This window comes from Hypoxylon fragiforme (assembly GCF_022984875.1).
Source record: "Hypoxylon fragiforme strain CBS 206.31 chromosome Unknown GGS25scaffold_7, whole genome shotgun sequence".
NCBI lineage: Eukaryota > Fungi > Ascomycota > Sordariomycetes > Xylariales > Hypoxylaceae > Hypoxylon > Hypoxylon fragiforme.
The window spans coordinates 890,886-910,323 of record NW_026054762.1 but is presented as its reverse complement, the minus strand read 5'-3'; the positions used below and the strand labels follow the sequence as shown (position 1 = coordinate 910,323).

General features: G+C 45.8%; 4 protein-coding genes across 4 annotated transcripts; 3 read left to right on the top strand and 1 right to left on the bottom strand.

The window, feature by feature from the left end:
• Nucleotides 1-1,413: 1,413 nt before the first annotated feature.
• Nucleotides 1,414-6,496, bottom strand: GGS25DRAFT_498433 (beta and beta-prime subunits of DNA dependent RNA-polymerase). The gene is made up of 2 exons (XM_049261702.1): nt 5,924-6,496; nt 1,414-5,863 (listed from the first exon to the last, which is right to left on the bottom strand). Exons 1-2 carry the CDS (start codon nt 6,131-6,133, stop codon nt 1,631-1,633), a joined length of 4,443 nt encoding a protein of 1,480 aa, XP_049114542.1. The 5' UTR covers nt 6,134-6,496; the 3' UTR covers nt 1,414-1,630.
• A 749-nt stretch (nt 6,497-7,245) lies between these two features.
• GGS25DRAFT_360217 (DDHD domain-containing protein) lies at nt 7,246-10,969 on the top strand. Its single transcript, XM_049258126.1, has 5 exons — nt 7,246-7,740; nt 7,807-8,963; nt 9,021-9,253; nt 9,310-10,555; nt 10,689-10,969. Exons 1-5 carry the CDS (start codon nt 7,429-7,431, stop codon nt 10,840-10,842), a joined length of 3,102 nt encoding a protein of 1,033 aa, XP_049114541.1. The 5' UTR covers nt 7,246-7,428; the 3' UTR covers nt 10,843-10,969.
• A 1,221-nt stretch (nt 10,970-12,190) lies between these two features.
• Nucleotides 12,191-14,370, top strand: GGS25DRAFT_498430 (uncharacterized protein). Its single transcript, XM_049261701.1, has 6 exons — nt 12,191-13,048; nt 13,102-13,273; nt 13,334-13,479; nt 13,540-13,568; nt 13,624-13,756; nt 13,852-14,370. The coding sequence occupies exons 1-5, from the start codon at nt 12,927-12,929 to the stop codon at nt 13,677-13,679; spliced, it is 525 nt and encodes a 174-aa protein (XP_049114540.1). The 5' UTR covers nt 12,191-12,926; the 3' UTR covers nt 13,680-13,756; nt 13,852-14,370.
• Nucleotides 14,371-16,538: 2,168 nt separating this feature from the next.
• On the top strand, nt 16,539-19,341 carry GGS25DRAFT_359852 (SAE2-domain-containing protein). The gene is made up of 2 exons (XM_049258125.1): nt 16,539-16,824; nt 16,893-19,341. Exons 1-2 carry the CDS (start codon nt 16,734-16,736, stop codon nt 19,136-19,138), a joined length of 2,337 nt encoding a protein of 778 aa, XP_049114539.1. The 5' UTR covers nt 16,539-16,733; the 3' UTR covers nt 19,139-19,341.
• The last annotated feature ends 97 nt before the right edge of the window (nt 19,342-19,438 follow it).

The window sequence follows — 19,438 nt, the reverse complement described above, 5'->3', positions numbered from 1 at the left end:
GGTATAGCTCGATGTCGAGCTATCAAGTTGGCTGCCATGGGAAGGCATGCTGCTGAAAATAGACCACATGGAAGCCCACGGAGTGGAAGGGTGATAGCTCTCTAGGTTAGCATATAATAGTTAACATGATTTCTACGTACATACTTTGGCAGGTAGTTAGCTTGGGAGTGTGGTCTGTGGTCTACGCTCGGATCGCCCACGGCGAAGAACCGATTGCCTTTGGGAGCCTCTAACATACATACATAGTAGACTTGACTTGGCGCAGCGCGTTTCAGGAACTTGTTACATGTTTTGCTTACCTACCTACCTAGAGATCCCCGATGTTACAGGATAACTTTAACGTATCTACCTACCTAGGGAAGCAAATCATTTTGGCATCTTTGGATGATATATATTCCCGTGAAATACGGAGTGCATAGGTTTGTAGAGGTCTTGAGTTAAGAAGGGGAGGGAGGGGGGGGGGGGGGGGGGGGGGAGTAGTTTAAATGGGAGGTTATACGTGTCGAGTGCGACGACGCTTTCAAATTTCCAAAACAACACAACTGCCTGCCGAACCTAGGGGTGATGTGATGTTTGTACATCTGAGATGGTAGGCATTGAAATACTTTCCAACTCTCCCTTTCTATCTATTGCCCTACGTTTCTTTCCGTATACCTACTTCAAGGTTCATGTAAAAAAAAAAGGGGGGGGAGATAATAGTTATTGACTTTCTGACAACTGCCAAATGCACAGACGGCTATGTATGTACCTGCCTCGTGCTAGGTAATCATCCACATGATGTGCCAACCCCTAGCCCGGTAAGAGCATGACTAGTTATAAACGACTATAAACGGTATATCTGCTACCTACTCTGGCACCTATTTATGCAGGTAGTTACTTAGACTTCCAAGGTTCAAGGTTAGTTAGTAGGTAGCGGAGCTCTAAATATGGTACTCCGAACGTACCTACCTACCTACCTACCTCTAGGTAGATTTAGTGTTCGATAGGTATTCTATTCTTGAGTTACAAGCACACCTGGGCAAGTTTTCGTTTTATAGACCACATAAAGTCGAGTATCTGTGTTCGAAGAAAAGCCTAATATGCCTGGATACCTACCTACCTACGTAGGTACTTTGGGAGGCAATGCTGGACTTATATCTAGGTAGGCTCAGTCATGGCCATAGGCACCTATCTCATAAGGCGTACCTCGCTAAACTACCCCTTTAACCGTGAAACAAGACACCAACTAACTAAGCCAAAGAGGCATGCTTCCATTAGTAAGTTCTTAGGAATCGATGGCCTGATTACGTAGGTAAGTCTCTGAATATCAAACCGGCATAAAGTATTAGGCAATCGTAAATAGAGCATCAAGGGAACTCGCTACGTAAGCCGTGTCATCTTCTCACTTCAGTCCAACTCGATGAATAAAGAACGTACAGTTTTACATCAGGATTATATTCATTGTAATATATAAGTCGAATGCTTTCGAAACCTGTCATCGTACATAAACTAGAAACGAAGCTGTCATTCGTAGCCTATGGCCATACCCTTTCGTTCCACGTCGGCTGTTCCAAATCCCGCAGACGTACCTTTGACTCATCAACGTAATTAAACCTAGGCCATACTTTTGGAAATCTTTTAGAAATCCAGGTTATATCCTCATTCGCCTCTTCTTGTAGGACAAATCCTCTTCCGCCCAAGCGTCTTCAAAAACCGTCGGCAACTTCGTAAAATGGCTGTCTCTATGGCCGAGATAGCGTACGACCTGAAATGCTCCTGTGCCGACGGTCATAGTCTGTCCCATAATGATCTTTTCACTAACGCCTTCAATGCGATCTGCTTTCAACCCAGCTGCTGCATCGAACAGATGATCTGCTGTTTTCTCGAAAGATGCGAGTTGCAACACGCTGTCTCGCATCTTAGCCAGACCGAAACGGGTAATACCGAGAATTTCGCCTTTGTATGTCATGACATCGGCAAGTAAGTCCATATGTCGTGGATCAATATTCATATCGCCCATGACGCTTGTGATTTCAGCGGCAATCGTCGTTCGGGCTGCTTCAATGCCTAGAATATCTCGACACTCCAAGACACTGTTCGTACGAGTCTTGGTGCCCACGACTCCTTCGGTATTCATGCATTCCCGTAAGCCATATCCTTCGACTAGAACAGTGTACATCTCTTTCTTGTCCTTTTTGTCTATGTCTGTTTGGATGATTGCACGAGTTGCTTCCGGATATCCAGAAATTGGAACGGACGGCAGGACACGTTTGAGCTGGCCTACCTTGACCATCAAGTCCGCTGTGGCCTCAGCAATAGCTGCCTTGCTTCTTGGCGCTCGCCTGGCTGCCGCGTCCGGGTCGGGAGGCTTCACTGTGATTTCGATGGATGCATCTTGTTCGAATATATCAATATCGGTCGCAAGTACCTTCAATTTCTTTTGCTTGACAATAGAATCCGCAATATCTTGAAGGGTAATACCCAAGTGCATCCCTTCCACGGTTTCCATGTTGATGTGCAGAGTAATAAAGGCCCTAGATGGGCTCCATTCATCGTCGATGAATCGAAGAATATCTTCAATATAAGTCTTCTCGATCCTAGCTCTTACAAGGTGTGCGACCTCTATTTGCCTCGAGTTCTGCAGAGGACAGCTGATAACTGGTGTACTGATCAATCTCGAGGCGTTAATGATTTCCTTAATACGCGGCACACCCTGTGTAATGCTCATTCCAGCAACACCCGCAAAATGGAAAGTTTTCAGCGTCATCTGTGTTCCGGGTTCGCCGATTGACTGAGCGCCGACTGCGCCGACTGCATGACCTGGCTCTACATGCGCTTTTGAATATTTTTCTAGGCATAATGTAATGAAGTGCCTAAGTGTGCGCTCTGATATCTTAGCCACCCTCTCTGATGCAAGTCTTGGGACGGTCCCCTTTTCCTTCTTGTAAATTGTCGCTAGCGAGCCAGTAGGTCGATCCAGCAAGGGATCAAGACCTGCAGAAGTTCGGAATTTTGCCAGCTTCACTGCCAAGCCTTCTATGTGTTTATACACTGTATCAAGAAACCCACGGGCACTCTCATGCTCGTCAATTGCATAGTCGCTGGTATCATTGTATTCCAGAGGCTCGCCATGCAACAGGCCTCGTCTCCGGTAATGTTCGCGTTCGTTGTCAAGAATGGAGCCACACAGTTGTATAATCTCAAAAGGTAACAACGCCTTGTCAGAGTTATTCCAGGTAAGGGCTTCGGCATGGGACCAAGTCCGCTCGAAGTTGACCGGAACGGCCTTTCCTTCCATATCCACAGGGTCTAACTTGTCTGCACCGAACTGGAACTGCACCACCCCTCCACCAGAGGTTCTGACAGTGTCATCATATTGAGTAGAGAGATCCTCCAAGGATTTCATTAAACGACGGGACATATATCCAGTCTCTGCGGTTTTGACAGCCGTGTCGACTAAGCCTTCTCTGCCGGATACGGCGTGGAACAAGAATTCAGTTGGTAACAGGCCCGTATAAAAGCTGTTTCTGACGAAACCCTTCGCGGGAGCTTGGCGGGCGTTCTTGTGGAAATGTGGAAGAGTTCGATCTTGGAAACCATCAGCTACACGTTTCCCACCGATAATCTGTTGGCCGACGACGGCAATCATCTGAGCGACGTTGATGGTTGAACCCTTGGATCCGGACGAGGCCATAACCCAAGGAGCATTGTTCCTACTGAGAGTCTTAATACAATAGTCTCCGGCGGCCTGTCGAACTTTGCTTAGAGAACCTGAGATCTTGTTTTCCAAGGTCTCTTCCATACTGCACCCGGCAGCTTTCTCCAGTTTGTTCTTGTTGAATAGCTCGATAAGAGTATCTGACGCTTTATATGCTTCCTCCACCAGTGCCTGCTTCTGTTCAGTGAGAGCAGCAGAAGGGAAGACGTCGCCAATGCCGATTGAAAACCCTCGATTGGTTAAAACTCTTGCACACAGCTTAGCCAACCGGTTCATTGCCGTCACAGCCGCGTCAGGTCCGAAATCTCTTAGAATGACATAGAATATTGACTCCTTCTTGCCGTCTCCAACTGTGGATTTGTCCATCCTGCCACACATGACTTCTGAGTTTCTCACGACAAGCCATCCGTCGTTCGGACACATGTCCGGCGCTCTTGGTTTTCCACCCGGCACGGATGGGCCTGGATCCTGAAAATCTCTGCACTTGGCATCAAGATTGACCTTGACCGGGTCAGCCTTGTTCGGTCGCATGAGCATACTAAAGATTTGCTTCCCGGTCCAAAGACGCTTAGGGGCAAGAATCGCAGGAGCCGGCAAGTCTAAATGGGTAATACCATCCATCATCTGCATGACCATGTAGGTAAATGTTGAGCGATCATAGAAATTGTCTTTGCTGCTGAGGAGATAGGCAGCCGTGATAAAATCTTGTGTTGCTGCAATGATGGGCTCTCCGTTCTTTGGGGTTACTAAGTTGTACTTAACACCCATGAGAATCATAGCTTCAGCCCGAGCCTCTTCGGTCTGCGGGACATGGAGATTCATTTCATCTCCATCAAAATCAGCATTGTAAGGTCCACAGACACATTCATTCAGACGGAAGGTTCTCCAGGGTCGGATTTTAGCAAAATGACTCATGATACTGAGTTTGTGAAGAGATGGCTGTCGATTGAATAGGACAATATCGTTATCCTCGAGGTGGCGTTCAACTATGTCTCCTTCCTTCAGGTCTCTGGCAGTTAACTCCTTCGGGGCAAATCTCAAGGAAATTTTGAATGACTGATCACCATCTTCTTTCAAAACTGCCTGAGCACCTGGCCACTCAGTAGGACCGTTAATAATGCATTTCCTAAGCTTTTCGATATTCCCTCGATGAACCCTCTCGGGGTAAGTGAGGTTTTTGGCAACGAGTATCGGTACGGCAACTTGGTTGATAGCCAGGTTGGGATCGGGAGAAATGACAGTACGGCCAGAGAAGTCCACACGTTTTCCAGAAAGATTACCACGGAATCTCCCTTGTTTGCCTTTCAAGCGCTGGCAGACACCTCTCATCGTTTTCATTCCGGTATTTTGTAAACCAGGGACATCACTGTTTACGTAGACGGCGATCTGCAGTTGTAAATACTCCCATTGTTCCATGATTGTCTGGAGTGCCGTGCCTTTTTCTAATGCAGCTCGAATGAGGCCACATGCCCAAACTATCTCTCCAAGGCGAGTCGTTAGATCATCCTCATTACTTGCTCCCTCTTGGGCGACGGATGGCCGAATACAAACTGGTGGGGCAGGAAGATATTGCCATAGAAACATCTCAGGCCGTCCCTCAGAAGGATCCAGTCCAATTAGCTCGCAATCAGTAGGGCTAATCTGCTTAAAGAGATTTAAAACCCGGAGAGGGTTCAAATCTTCAAAAGCTTTCCTCATATGCTTATCAAGATCATGGACGTGCTTTTTGGCTTCTCGAAAGGAGTTGTCGAATTCAATTTTGCTGGAAGGGGGCTGCTTCTTCTGCGAAGTTGATTTGTTGAAGGCAATAAACTTGTCATGAACAAGCTTGAGAGCTCCAACTTTCCTAATCTGACCATTTACTGCTCCGCAGTAAGGACAATTTTTGGCCTTTCGACACTGCTCATTGATCTTTTTACAGATAGCAACACGTCTCATGTTGTCGATGAAGGGCCGTCGTAATTCCTTAAGATACATTCGGCGTTCCGGCTCTGTCAACAATACTCGTGAGCAGTCCTTGCAGATGTTCTGCAAGATGGTGATTGTAAACTTGATGTACCCAATGTGAAAAGCGGGCAGTGGTAATCGGACATGGCCAAAGTGACCAGTACACTCCTGTAACCGCAAACCACATGTCGAGCAAATACCTTGCTTGCTTGAAGTACCCTATAGATGTTAGGTTAATGAATATCCTGGAATAGGCCCTTCAGATCTTCAGAGACTTACCAGGCGCTTGTCAAGCACACCATTCGCAGTTGGTTCTCTACCCTGTTCAACATCATACATAGTTCGGTTGGAAATCTCTATGACAGCTTGGTTGACTATGTCTTGGTTTGACTGAATGCCGAACTTCATATGCTTGAACTTCTTTGGTAGCTTGTCCACAACCTGGTGCTTAACCGGCGCAACCGCCGTGGTGAGCGTGGCGGTGGCCATTATGGTTGATTCTTAGATACACCAGGTGTAAGTCGCTAGGTAATTGGAAATGTCAAGATAGGTCAGTCGGAAGTTGGGAATATATTGTGAGAATATCTCAATGCCGAGGGTGAAAGACACTTCATCACCTAAGAAGTAGTCGTCGTTGAATCAAAAATGAAGAAACGAAATGTGAGAAAGACTGTAGTTTGACGCGTTAATTGTGAAGATTAGCAACTCAAGTTGTATTTGGTTGATGAAATTTTGAACTAGATAAAAGCTTCTGGAGATATTTGGTTAGAGTCATTTCTCAGTTGTGCCCCACCATTTCATCTAAACGGATAAAGTTCACTATTGAAGGCTGATAAGAACTTTGAACTTGAACCATGCATAGGTACATACCTAGGGTACCTCTGGAATCTCTAATGTGTACTAGCCTACTAGGTACTGTGTGGCTTGGTACACCGTACACCTTGTAACTAGTGGGTACTAGGTAGTACCTAAGCCTCAAGGCGGGGTCAAAGAGTTCGGGACCCACTATACCTGCCTAGTACATATGTACTATGTACACTTCAGGCAGTGTTTGCCTCAGCTCTCTCAGCTAATGTTGATTATCCCGATTATCCCCCTAGGCTCACCGGTACTTGTAAAATCGTCATAGCTTTTTGGAGAATAAATGCATATGTCAACCTTCATACTACCCGTGACACCTTATGCAGGCCGCTGTATAGGTACTAGCCTCCGGAATTTAAGGCTGACAAGGACAGCTTTGAACAAAAACATCAATTATCCACCTGGCTGGCACCCAGCTTTGATCCGTTTCCATGTGATTAATTACCTAGGTATATACGGAGTATATATTTCTATTATTCCTAATATCTTTAAGGTATCTTTTATTCCTTTCAAATTGTTGCAAACAACATGCAACTTCTCTCATCTGAAAGTCTAGACAAAGTCCAGACTCGTATAGTAAAGAACGTGTATATCGTATATTCATTATAAAAAGATCGTCTCTTTTTAGGAGTTGACCTTCTCACAGCCAATCCTGCCTATCCTGCCTATTCTAACGGTAGCCAAGCGGGCTGGGCGATCGATCCTAATAATAGTTCAGTATTCCTGACGCTTTTAACTCGTTGATCTCGTCCTTCTTACCACCTAACTATCCTTCTCTATCTTCCACGTTGGCGAATTCACTGATCTGTTCTCGACGAGTTTGCAGAGGTTCCCGGGCATTGCCTTTATTATCTGTCATTAGTCACATATCTAACAAGTCTCGGAGAGGCATCCTCGGATGGCCCTCCAGCCGCAATACTAAAATGGCTCCAGGGAACGTTGATACAACACTACCTATGCCCAATGAAAAGAAGGATACTATTAAAAAGGTAGAGAAATCATATTTAGCCAGCGCCGTCGATTCCATCAACCCTTGGAATATCAACCGAAGCATCACGCCTAGCCGCAGTACCACACCTACACCCACACCGAGAGATGACTCCTTCCCCAAGTCGATAACGATGCCTACTCAAAAGGCCGATGACCATAGCACCAATACTCTCTATGGACAAAGCTTTAAGAAATACCCGCCCGACTGTCCACCATTAAATGTCATGTGGTTTCACGCCGTCGATGTAGGTAACAATTTCGGTCACATGGCCCAATTTATACAATAACTCTTCTCACTATTTTGCTATCAGGTCCCCAAACGAAAACCCAATTTCCTCAAGACGAAGAGGAGAGACGATGATGCACCGAAGCCCATACCCAAGAAATACGTCGCCTTCTCCAAAAACGATTCCCGGTCGATTGAGAATGCGTATCAAAAGCTTCTGGAAGAGCTTGAGGACGAACGAGGCAAAAGTTCAATAACCAGGCAGATGAGCTCTAGGTCGCAACGTAGGAGGGCTATATCGTCAGAGGAAACTCCTAACACAAACATTGATAAGGAAAATGGAGGACGAGAAGGCGGTCTACGAGTCCCGGTGAACGAAGATTTCTTATTCGATGTCGACATCGAAGAACGTGAATTAGCACCGGTGTACTGGCTAGGCGCAATATATGAGGTCCGTCGCGGTACCTGGTTTTATCAAGAAGGGTCTACACTCCGACCTTGTGAGGAAAATCTGGCAGCTCAGCTTGAGGAGGGTTATTTGAAAATCAAACCTTGGGCATATCCTGCGCCTAGGAACCGCACCAACTCTGGGCTACAAGATATAACTCCAAAAGCCTCTACAGAAAACCTGAAGGCGGCTGCGAGGTCGCAAACTGACAGCTCGCTCAAGCTTCCTTCCCAGCCCGCAGTCCAACACCAACCACAAACCTATCGTCTATTTGGCACTTACATGAATAGCATAGCAACTTATCAAGATTCAACCACAGCTTGGCTATCCTCGGAGAGTGTTTTTTCGTGGGTTACGTCAACAGTCTATCAGAAGTTTGCTGGCGGTGGATACATGAACGGTGTAAAACTCGTACGCGGCTATTCAGAGCCTGGAAAGTCAAAAGATGGGAAAAGGCCACCCACACCCACGACAGCTACTTTACCTCCCGAAAGACCAGACGAAAGGGAAGAAAAGGCTCTCAAGCGAAGGTCTGCCCCGCCTAGTACACGAACAGACAAGGAAGATGACGATAGTACAACAGAAGTAGAGCGTCGGGAGAATCGGCTAAAACGTCAATTTTCGTCATTCATCGAGGCTTCGGAGGATCCAGAAAAGCAGGAAGAGCAAATAAGAAAGCGTGAGGAGCAGGAAATACAAGATGACTACAATGGCCAAGATGGTGAAACCCAGGAACGCGAGATTGAGCATCTTGTCCTCGTTACCCATGGTATAGGACAGCTCCTAGGGCTTCGGTAAGTCTTGCAATGAAACATTTCAAGTCCATTCACATGCTAACCTTGTTTACTCAGGATGGAGAGCGTCAATTTTGTGCACGATGTCAATATGCTGCGGAAAACATTTAAAGCAGTCTACGCTCATTCAGCCGACTTGAAAACTCTCAACGGGGAAAGCGAGAATGGACCGGGCAACTGCAAGGTCCAAGTATTACCCGTCTGTTGGAGACATCTGTTAGATTTCCCTAAGCGGAAGGAAAAGAAAGGCGAGACCGACTTGGGCGACTTCGCGGATGATGAGGATGAGTGTAAGGATGGCATCCATGTGTATGATTCATTATGATATGTGCTAATGGCCCTACAGACCCTTCGCTTGAAGATATCACCATTGAAGGAGTTGCTTTTGCTCGCTCGCTCATATCAGATCTTGCGTTAGACGTTCTACTCTACCAGAGTGCCTACCGAGAACAAATCGCCGAAATCGTTTTAAAGGAGTCCAACAGAATATATAAGCTATTCATGGAACGTAATCCCGATTTCAAAGGAAAGGTGCATATTGTCGGCCATTCTTTAGGCTCTGCGATCATGTTCGATATCCTTTGCAGGCAGAAAGAAAATCCACTGTTTTCGGAGCCGCTCCGTAGCCCCCTACGCTTTTGGCCCCCCCAAGATCGATCTGAGCCCTTCAAGGAACCCCCGAAGGAATCTCGAGAGCTTGTCTTTGACTTTGAAGTCGAGGATTTCTATTGTCTCGGTTCGCCGATTGGGCTCTTCCAGATGCTTAAAGGGCGCACTGTCGCAGCTCGAGGCAAGTCCAATGCGGCCCCGTCTGAAAGTCCACTCGACTCTGAATACGTGGAAGACGCTTTTCTATCACCCAATATCAATACGGACCAACGTGTTTCAGCCATTACTGGCCTTCCCTTCTCGGTATCGTCGCCAAAGGTAGGGCAGTTATTCAACATCTTCCATCCATCTGATCCAATTTCATACCGTCTCGAGCCGCTGATCTCCCCGGCTATGTCATCCCTCAAACCACAAGTTCTACCCTACACCAAGAAGGGCATCTTCGGAAACGTAGCTCCACAAGGATTGTCAGGTCTTGGTGCTAAAGTTGGCCAAAGCGTGAGCGGGCTCTGGTCAAGCTTTAGCGCCGGCATCGCCAGTAGTCTCCTCAACCGCAGCTTAGGGCTGAGCAACGAGGATGTTGCCAACTTCAACGCCGCAAATAGCAGCAACCCCCAAAGCCAAAGTATGCCTCCTGGTGCCGGCACGAACATCGTCTCGGGCGGTGTAATCGATACCAATGCACAGTCTGAGAAGACAGACGCACGCAAAAAGGCGCTTGCGCGTCTAAATTCTTCCGGGAGGTCGAGTGGGAACCCCAACTACGACGCCACTCTCATAGATGACGAGCTTGAAACACTGTTCGCCCAATTCCAGAAGAAGCGTGTCGAAGATCACAAGAATAATGACAGCCCCACGGAGGAAGGACAGGAGATCAGTGAGGCGTTGGCCGCTGAAGAACGGAAAGCGCAGAAGTTACGAAGGGAGGAGGCGAAGGTGCGTGCTCTGAATCGCAATGGTAGAGTGGACTACAGCATCCAAGAGTAAGTAATGTCATTCCTCTTATGCCATCGTCCCCTTTTCCTTGGGCTAGAATCTTCAAGTGGAAGGGGAGGAATCGGGAATTACGCTGAGAAATAAATGTCGAATTTGCTAACGGAGACCACGATAATTTAGGAGCGCACTCGACTTCAATCCGATCAACACCATCGCTTCGCACATGAGTTACTGGCAGGATGAAGATGTCAGCCACTTCATCATCTCCCAGGTCCTCTCTAAGAAGAAGGAAGAAGAGAAACGCAAGAAAGATTCGCCCGGCGTCCTTATCTGATACGAGCGTGTCTGCCTACCTACTCTCTTTCTATCATTGATACGCGAAACCACGCAACGTATCACATGCAACCCAAACACAGCATTTGCTGTTTAGAATATTGTGACTATTCCTACATCCTGACCATTGCCACCGCCTATACGAGAAACGAGACATCGGGATTAATTACTGTTGGCGTACTGGGTACCTAGTGTCTATGCTTATTTGAAGCCGCAACGCATCACGCCCATGTTTTAGGCCATCCATTCATCGTCTCACTGGCGTAATATGAGACAACACGACGCAAGTTCATCGAGGTCCAGGTAGCGGAACTCCAGGATGTATAACAAACGAAAACACACACACAAACTTTGTATTCTCTGTAGGTAGGTATCTGCCTCGTGGCTAATGTTACTTGGACGTTTTGGGTAGTTGGTCATGTTTTCAGCCTACCTATCCATTTGTCTATCCTAGGATTGATACCTACCTGATATGTATTCGCCCATAAACGATAACAATTCCCCCTATAATTCTCCCTATCCATTACCATTACCATTACCATTACCCCTTAGCATCATTTACCATTATCACCGTCACTATCAGCATTACCATTACCATGACCATTACCATTATCAACATCAATGAAAAAAAATCAAACTTTCAACAACAATAGACTAGACTAGACTACCTAGATTAGAATGGACTGGATTAAGTTAGGTTAGATTATTTAGATTTAGATTTAGATACCTAGGATACCTAACTAGCGAGACTTGTTTGTAGATTTATTCATCATATATCATCTATCTATTATCTACTTACTATCATCTACCATAGTATACTTACTCTATAAATTAACCAAGGCTGGACTTGAGTTGGTAATTTAGTAGTCACTGTCTAGATACCTATATATAAGTAGGTACTGTGTAGTTTGTAACCGGCGTCTTCAAGGCGAGGGCTTGCTGCCCCTGTCGAAGAGTCTCAGACGACAACGATACCTGCCTAACCTAGGTACCTACCTACCTACCTACCTACCTAATTGTTTTTACTCGATTACATTTCTTGATATATTGTGTATCTACCGTATACCACGTTATCACGTATCACGTATCGTGTATAGTATCACGTCTGCCACAGTCGAATTATATCCAGGCATTGGTACCTTTGATCAGGTCGGTACGCGAGAAGCACAGTAATAGCAAAGCTACCTACTGCTTACCTACCTGGTACCTGCCGAGGGTAGTCCACGTGTTGATCATGTCCAAAGGCGCGGGTCTCCCCACGCTCGAGTCCATTACATACCTAACCTAGGATGTCCGGGTACTTCATAATCAAATTTCAACGTTAACCTTCAAGTCGTAAGCACTATACATTACATTGCCGACTTCTTAGAATAACGGTGGCTATACTACTCGATCAATGTTTTACTATGAGCAGCAGAGAAGTATTAGAGGTACAGTCAAGCATTGAAGAGAAGACAATTGAGTGGTTTAGGCCGAATTAAGACATTCCGTTCGTGTTCAGCATTTCTATCTTCCGAACAACTACTGTAGAAAATCCGTTCATAAGGTGCTGGTGTAATGAGTCCGAGAAACCCTGCAGATCTGACGCGATCAATGCCGTAAAGAACCTGCGATATCCATAGCAAAGCAAATCCATGACTCCATATTCCGTGGAAGAACTTTTTATGCCCAGGTGACCACTACCCCCTAATTTTTAGGTGCCGTTGTCTCGTCTCATGATGTTGAATATCAAAAGAGAAGATGTTTGTCTCGGGGGGCTGTCCATTTCGTTCCGTTCCAAATGAGAATGCCCGGCTTTACCAAATCGCAATCAGCCGCAAGCGACCACGCAGAGGCCAACCATGAGAAGAAATATACAAGGTGTTTTGCCGGAGATTTTTGAGGAGATGATTCATCCCAATCATCTACTGTTCTGGTGACCTTTCCACAGGCCACGGTCACCAACTGCCTTCATAAACTTTTGATGGTAGAGAATATAAGCGTAGGCGGAAGTAACATCATGAGGTGAGGAGTCCGCCGCCACAACTGGAAGAGGTTGAAGCCCCCCGGGCGTAGATCTACTTAGTTAGGGCACTGAGACTGGACATGTCCAGGCTGCTGGCACTTGTAGCAGATCTTCTCGCCTCCAGTCGAGGCCTTCGGGCAGTCACGAGAGAAATGGCCATTCTCTCCGCAGTTGTAGCACTTGCTACCATTGACACACTCGCCTAAAATGAAAGTTAGGGCGAAGAATTAAATCCAAATTCTCAAGATTACTTACGAGACATGTGGCCGTAGCCACCGCAAGAGTAGCAAGTCTTGCCTCCCTGAGATCCACCATAGCCACCACCACCACCTCCGCCGCTGCTGAAACCGCCGCCGCCACCGCCGCCGTAGCCGCCGGAACCGTACGCATCAGGGCAGTTGCGTGCAATATGGCCAACCTTGCCACACTGTCATCAAATACGTTAATTACATGGTCATTAGTGAGTAAAGGGTATTAAGGAACTTGCCTTGTAGCATTCCTGGGAGCCGCCTTGGCCGCCGCCACCGCCGCCAACTGGGCCGCTGCTTTGAGGGCACTCACGGCTGATGTGGCCGGTCTGGCCACATCGGTAGCAGGACTTGGTGTCCTTAGGACCCTCGGGGCATTCACGGCCTGTATAGATATATGGTTAGAAACTGTTCAGTCCAATATAAGAAGTCACGGGGCACTTACTGAGATGTCCGTCTCCACCACAGTTGTAGCTTTGAAATGTTAATATAAACCACATAACGTGACTTGGGTCCATGTATTACTTACCACTTGGCCGGGCCGCGGGGAGTGGTACACTCACGGGCCTAAAATCTGCAGGTTAGAGATCATGCCCACTATCAAGTTTCGATCCGATATCAATGTATCTGGTCTCAACATACCTGGTGACCAGGTTGGCCGCCTATACAAGAAAAATGTTAGAAAATGCTAAACGAATGAAGGAATAATATTGAGTGGTCTTAAAAACTTTAAGCTCAATAAAGAGACAATACTTACAGTTGTAGCATGAACGCGTAGTACCTTGGAAATCCATTTTGTCTTATGGTCTCAAATCTGTCAAAGCACAAATTGAATGTTAGTTTTTGAAGAACCCCAAGCATACAGGGTGTGACAATCAAGTTGTAGGAATGAACCCGGTACCAAACCACCAAATCAAACTAAAGTTCGAAGCAGCAGTGGGACTACTAGGTGCATAGAGCCAGACTTCAATGGATTGGATCATAATGGATAGATAAGGAAAGCATAGGGACGTAAAAACAGGTGTTGCTACATGAGTAATATGTAGGTAAGAATAGGGTTAATAGATAGACAAACTTGTCTATACCACAGTAAATAATCAGTGGGGCGATATGAGTGTGGGTTGATAAAGTGTAAAAGCGCAAAAGCGTAAAAAGCAATGGTAGTGGGGTTGTGAACTTGTAATCCAGTGTTTATGGACGAATAGAGGGGTTCATAATGCAAGAATTTGACGCGAGAGATTCAACCTGACTCACCAAGAACTATCGTAATCCTTGCGCACCTAACAACGATGTGAGAATAAACCCTTGTGAGAAGAAAGTTGTTAGTAACGAATTGGGATAATGTTGGGTAGAAGGAAAAATGTGATCGGCGTTGTAAACTGCTGCCGAAGAAGTAATCGATTGGCGTGACACCGAAGAAGCCGGCCAAGATTTTTGTGTGAAAAAAGGTGAGGAAAGCAGGTAGGTGAACGAACAGTGAATTTCTTTTTTCTTTTTTTCTTTTCCCCTCAGAGAAAATAGACAGGTGTGTGTGGGTGCGCTGGTTATTTTGTGCAGTTGGTAGGTAGTATGTAGGTTAGATGAGATAGATGGGACAGATGGGATGAGAGAAGCAGCGTTAAAGTATATGTTCAGGTATGTAGGTCCACCCTAGAAGTCGGCCAAAAAATGCAGGCGCCGGAATTACATAAACACTAGCCTAGGCATCGTAAAAATGTGGCAAGGGCAGGCACATAAAAATGCAGGAGCTCTGAAAAAAACATTGGAGATATTGATGGTACTGGGGGACATCTGGATATAGAGAAGGCAGGTACGTATAAAAGAGTACCTCGAATCATGTACGGGCTGTGTTGTCTGTATGTATTACTCACTTGCTTGTAAAAGCAGCAAAGGTGATGAGATCTGAAGTAAGTGTTTTTGAATTATCAACTGCACACACACTCTCTAATCCACCTTGCTACAACAGGATCGTGTAGACTGAAAATGGAAGAAAAAAGGGTTTGAGAAGAAGAACAAAGTTGTTGTAAATGGTTATCAAAGTAATAATATCTTGTAGATAACTTTATTGCCTTGATCGTCGTCTGAATCACCTTGCGCACGTAACGTTCGGTTGATTGTTGATTGATTGACTTTTCAAAATTTTGTGGGAATCACCAATTTCCATTCTTGGAACGGCGACAGGCTTTTTTCTGCCACTCTAGCGGCTAGAGGGCACGTGCCTTGCTTTACCGCCATGAACTGTATACGAATTGTCGCTTCCACCTCCAGGGCTTTCTAACAAGAAAAATTTTAAAGTGCATTTTACTTATCCAGGTGACCTATGTACCTAAGGTTAGTGGCAAGCTTGAGTCACTAATCCCACGGACACCAACATAACTGGATTTATCGATATGATGACGATGTTGAGACGTTGAGATTTTAAAATGGAACCAAATAGAACCCGTGCAATGATGGATTTATCTTGAGAATTTGAGGGCATGTATGATTTGATGTTTACTTGGGTATTAGTTGCATAACATAGTATGTTATGTAGCATTCGATATAGTAGTCTATTATGGGAAATAATATATGCTTCTCCGCACAGAGCCAGTATTGCTATAGCTATCTACTTATAACTACATGTTCTAGCTGGGAAAGTATAGTAGGCTGAACTCACCTACCTACCTATATACCTAGGTTAGGTGCATCGCATTGTCCACCGGATTTGTCACGGCGGGGAGGGAGGGGGATTTGCCTACATACCCACTTGGATATGATCGATAGGTACCTACCTACCTACTGATTCTCCCGTCCCGGAATGCTCCTCTCCGAATATTTGCAAAGGGAAACGGTTGATATGAATTCATAGTATTCATACATATCTAGGGTAGTAAGAATCACCCAAGTGCTTACAACATGCTTCTTAGCAATGGCAAGCAACTCACGTATATCTGTTTTTCATAATTCGACTATATTTTGAAAATGGAGACTGGGGTGAGAGTGTGCGTGGGCCTTGCAGGATGGGGGCAATATGCAGCCCTATCCCGATAAACATAGTATTTTTTGTTTAACTTACATACCTCCACTTGAAGATGCGCGTGCGTGTAAGTCGCATCCAAATGTGAGCAAACTTTGCATGCATGTGGTGAACACATTTGCCTAGGTTAGGTCCTACATATGCATATATACATAGTAGATAGTCTGAATAGTAATCTCAATGTTGAAAGGATAAGAGCGTACCTCTAGGTTACTGATCTTGATATCAGTTATTAGAGTATCTAGGTTAAGTTCATTTTCTTCGGCACATGCATCAACATAGCATTACATGTTGTACCTAGTAGGCATGGAGGGGTGCGAAGGTTTAATGGTATACATGTACCTAGGTACTTAATTGTGGGGCTTTTAAGACTGTTTATTAATTGATCAACTCATTGGCGCGTATGCCATCCTTCAATATACGCGTCGCACCTTACTGCTATCAATTGGTATGGTAGGTACTCGGTACTACCTGATAGGCTGCCACCTTGGCATTTCAAATGTTCAAACATTTGTCAATGTCAAATCCATTTTCCAATTGACAACTTATTTAAATCAAATCAAGTCAAACTAAAGCTCTCACCTATGACGACAAATCCTTGAGTTCAATCCAACTCTACCTAGATGGAGAGTTGGTTCAAGGAAGTGGGTCGGCCTGCCCTATTTGACGCGCTCACTGGAGTATGTGATCAGATTGATAACCAGCTCGATGCGGGTACGTGATTCAACTAATCCCCGAATATCATCTGTCAAAGAATAGCTAGGTACTAAGGTGCAGAACAGGTCTCAAGCCATACATTGAGGAGAATTCTCGGCTTCATGCCGAGGTCAAGGATCTAAAAAGCAAGGTCTCTGACGTAGACCGCTTAAATGAAGAATCTGGACGATTAAAAAAGGAACTTCTGGCTCTCCAGAACGACAAGCTTGCAGGTGCCTCAGTCAAAGCCCCATCTGATAGATTTGATGATGACGCCAGGAACATGCGGACTCCCCTTGCTCCCATGTCTACAAACAAGGTCACAAATTCCAAGCGATCTACCTCTACTAAACCTAGTACTTTCAACATCGAGGGTCTCAAGTTTTCTGAGCTCAAGGAGGAATATTTGAAACTCGACAACAAGTTCACAAAATTACATGGGAAGTACTTGGAACTTCAAGATGCTCATACAGTGTTGAACCAACTCCTTCGAGAAAAGACGAAGTCCTACCATGATTGGATGAACCATGCAAATGAGTTAAATGAGCTATGTCAAAAGCGGCAGCGGATAATTAAGAAGCTGGGTATCAAGTTAAAAGCGTCAGCGGCGGCAGTATCTGGTCCCTTTGAGGGGTATGATTCTTCTGACACCTCTGTCTGGCCTGCAAGTATGCAACAAGTGGCTGAGTCCGAACGATTCGAAGGAAGACCTAGCCATGTACCGGAAGGGACTCCATCGATACGACCGCCTACTATCGTCGAGGTTGCTGACTGCAAGCCTGCAAAGTCAGATTTTATGGGGCTGATGACGATGGATGAAGAGTCACGAGCCAGCCAAAGAGACGAAACCCCTGACTCCGAGCTCTATAATACCACTGAAGACGACGACGCAAATATATTGCCACCTCTGGCTCAGATTGAAATTTCGGGCCCAAAAGATGTGGTCGTCAAGAACGAATCATCATCAGATCCACCAGTCATAGTTTCAGAGCGTTGCTTGCGCAAGAGGAAACTTGGTGATGATGAAAGGAAGAAGACTCCAACTCTAGCCAAAATTAAGCTAGAAGATAGTTCCGATCCATTGGTTATTGGGGAACAACGTCGTTTTGTGCCAGATGAAGATATTGATTTTGACGCTGAAGGGGGGAGGGTAGAGACGCCGAGGAAGCGGAGCAGAACTAGGCCAGCATCTGAAGAAGTACTCGCTTCAAAACCAGCTAATCTACACAACGAAAATAGTCGACTCAGAAGCAGAGGTGGAGAAATACATATACTAAATTCCGCGGCAAAACCGAACCACGTTCCCATTACACCCACTGATCATCATACGGCTGCCCCTCTACCAGAAACTGAGAATCACTCTTCCCTGTTAACGCCCTCAGACCGCAATTCAATTCTTCGTCACAGACCAGAAGCGCATTATGTAGCAAAACAGAAGGCATCGCCCTTATACAATGGTATTGCTAGTCTCCTAGAAGATGGTGACCACGATGAAGAATCAATATCCACGATAAAGAGGAAGTCAAAAGCAGGTCGCCTCCAGGGACTCCTCGGCACTCCTCTACCAGAGCGTGAGGTCATTTCCATATCTGCCAATGTACGGCAAGGTCATTTTCCCATCTCTAAACCTTCCACGACCCAAGTACCGCAGAGACGCGAGTTGCCTTTTGACAAGAATAGCCCGAGGGAGCCTCTTGCACTCATTCGGCCTCATTATAATACGGAATTATCCAGCCGTAATGAAGGATCTGCAACTAAGAACGCGAAGCGGGCCTCTGATAAGAGAGTAGCAAACGAGGTGATTGATGGCCATAAGCGCTTACGAGAACGTCCCAAATCTGAGTTAGGCATTGGTGACTTTAGAATTAACCCCAACGCTAACAATGGCCTCGATTATGCTTTTACTGATGTCGTTCGAAACAAGGATGAACGAGCTGGGTTGGCAGGGTGCGTTCAGGAAGGTTGCTGCGGTCAGACGTTTCGGCTACAAGCACGTGTCGCACGTGACCACACTAGTTCATCAGACTTTCAGGCCTTGTTAGAAAGATATCTGGGCGATGAAGCCTGGAAATTGGGAACTATGAGCAAACCAGAGAAAGAAGAGTTGTGGCTTGAGGCCAAGACACAGGAACTCGCCAACGAGGATGGTAGGCATCGCCATCGCTTTCACCGTGCACCATCTCCAGCAGGGTTCTGGCGGCCAGATTTTCCAAATACCCAAGAGGAACAAAAGGACAAGGAAGAAGCGGCCAGGATGACACGCAAGATTATCGACGAAAGATATCGGGAGGCTATGCGTCCCGGTGGGAGATGGTTATTCAGAGACGAATGAGGCTTGTGCCGCTAACATGTTGGTAACCAGCTACAGTAACAGCACAAAGAGAAATCACGGTAACATGAATATTTCAAGTTTGTTAGCCTTGAAGTTGCAAGGCAGGGTTAACAGCAACTTGAAAATACATACCTAGTACATATGGATACCCAAATTCAAGTGTATGCAAACACATTTACAAAAGGCGTAAAGTCACATAGCATAGCAGGGCGTTATAGAGCTTTGGCATCAGTATTCAGCTATTTAGTAGTTTAGAACATAAATGACAGTAGCTTGTTTGCCGCTTCCAATGCTCTTATT

Bases quoted from the DNA above. Each gene is read 5' to 3' on its own strand.
- GGS25DRAFT_359852 (XM_049258125.1), top strand. From the start codon at position 16,734: ATGGAGAGTTGGTTCAAGGAAGTGGGTCGGCCTGCCCTATTTGACGCG. The intron at 16,825-16,892 runs GTACGTGATTCA...GGTGCAGAACAG, and splicing joins TGATAACCAGCTCGATGCGG to GTCTCAAGCCATACATTGAG.
- GGS25DRAFT_498430 (XM_049261701.1), top strand. From the start codon at position 12,927: ATGTCCAGGCTGCTGGCACTTGTAGCAGATCTTCTCGCCTCCAGTCGA. The intron at 13,049-13,101 runs CTAAAATGAAAG...AAGATTACTTAC, and splicing joins GCTACCATTGACACACTCGC to GAGACATGTGGCCGTAGCCA. The intron at 13,480-13,539 runs CTGTATAGATAT...CGGGGCACTTAC, and splicing joins ACCCTCGGGGCATTCACGGC to TGAGATGTCCGTCTCCACCA.
- GGS25DRAFT_360217 (XM_049258126.1), top strand. From the start codon at position 7,429: ATGGCTCCAGGGAACGTTGATACAACACTACCTATGCCCAATGAAAAG. The intron at 9,254-9,309 runs GTAAGGATGGCA...ATGGCCCTACAG, and splicing joins CGCGGATGATGAGGATGAGT to ACCCTTCGCTTGAAGATATC. The intron at 10,556-10,688 runs GTAAGTAATGTC...ACGATAATTTAG, and splicing joins GTGGACTACAGCATCCAAGA to GAGCGCACTCGACTTCAATC.
- GGS25DRAFT_498433 (XM_049261702.1), bottom strand. From the start codon at position 6,133: ATGGCCACCGCCACGCTCACCACGGCGGTTGCGCCGGTTAAGCACCAG. The intron at 5,864-5,923 runs GTAAGTCTCTGA...TAACATCTATAG, and splicing joins GTGTGCTTGACAAGCGCCTG to GGTACTTCAAGCAAGCAAGG.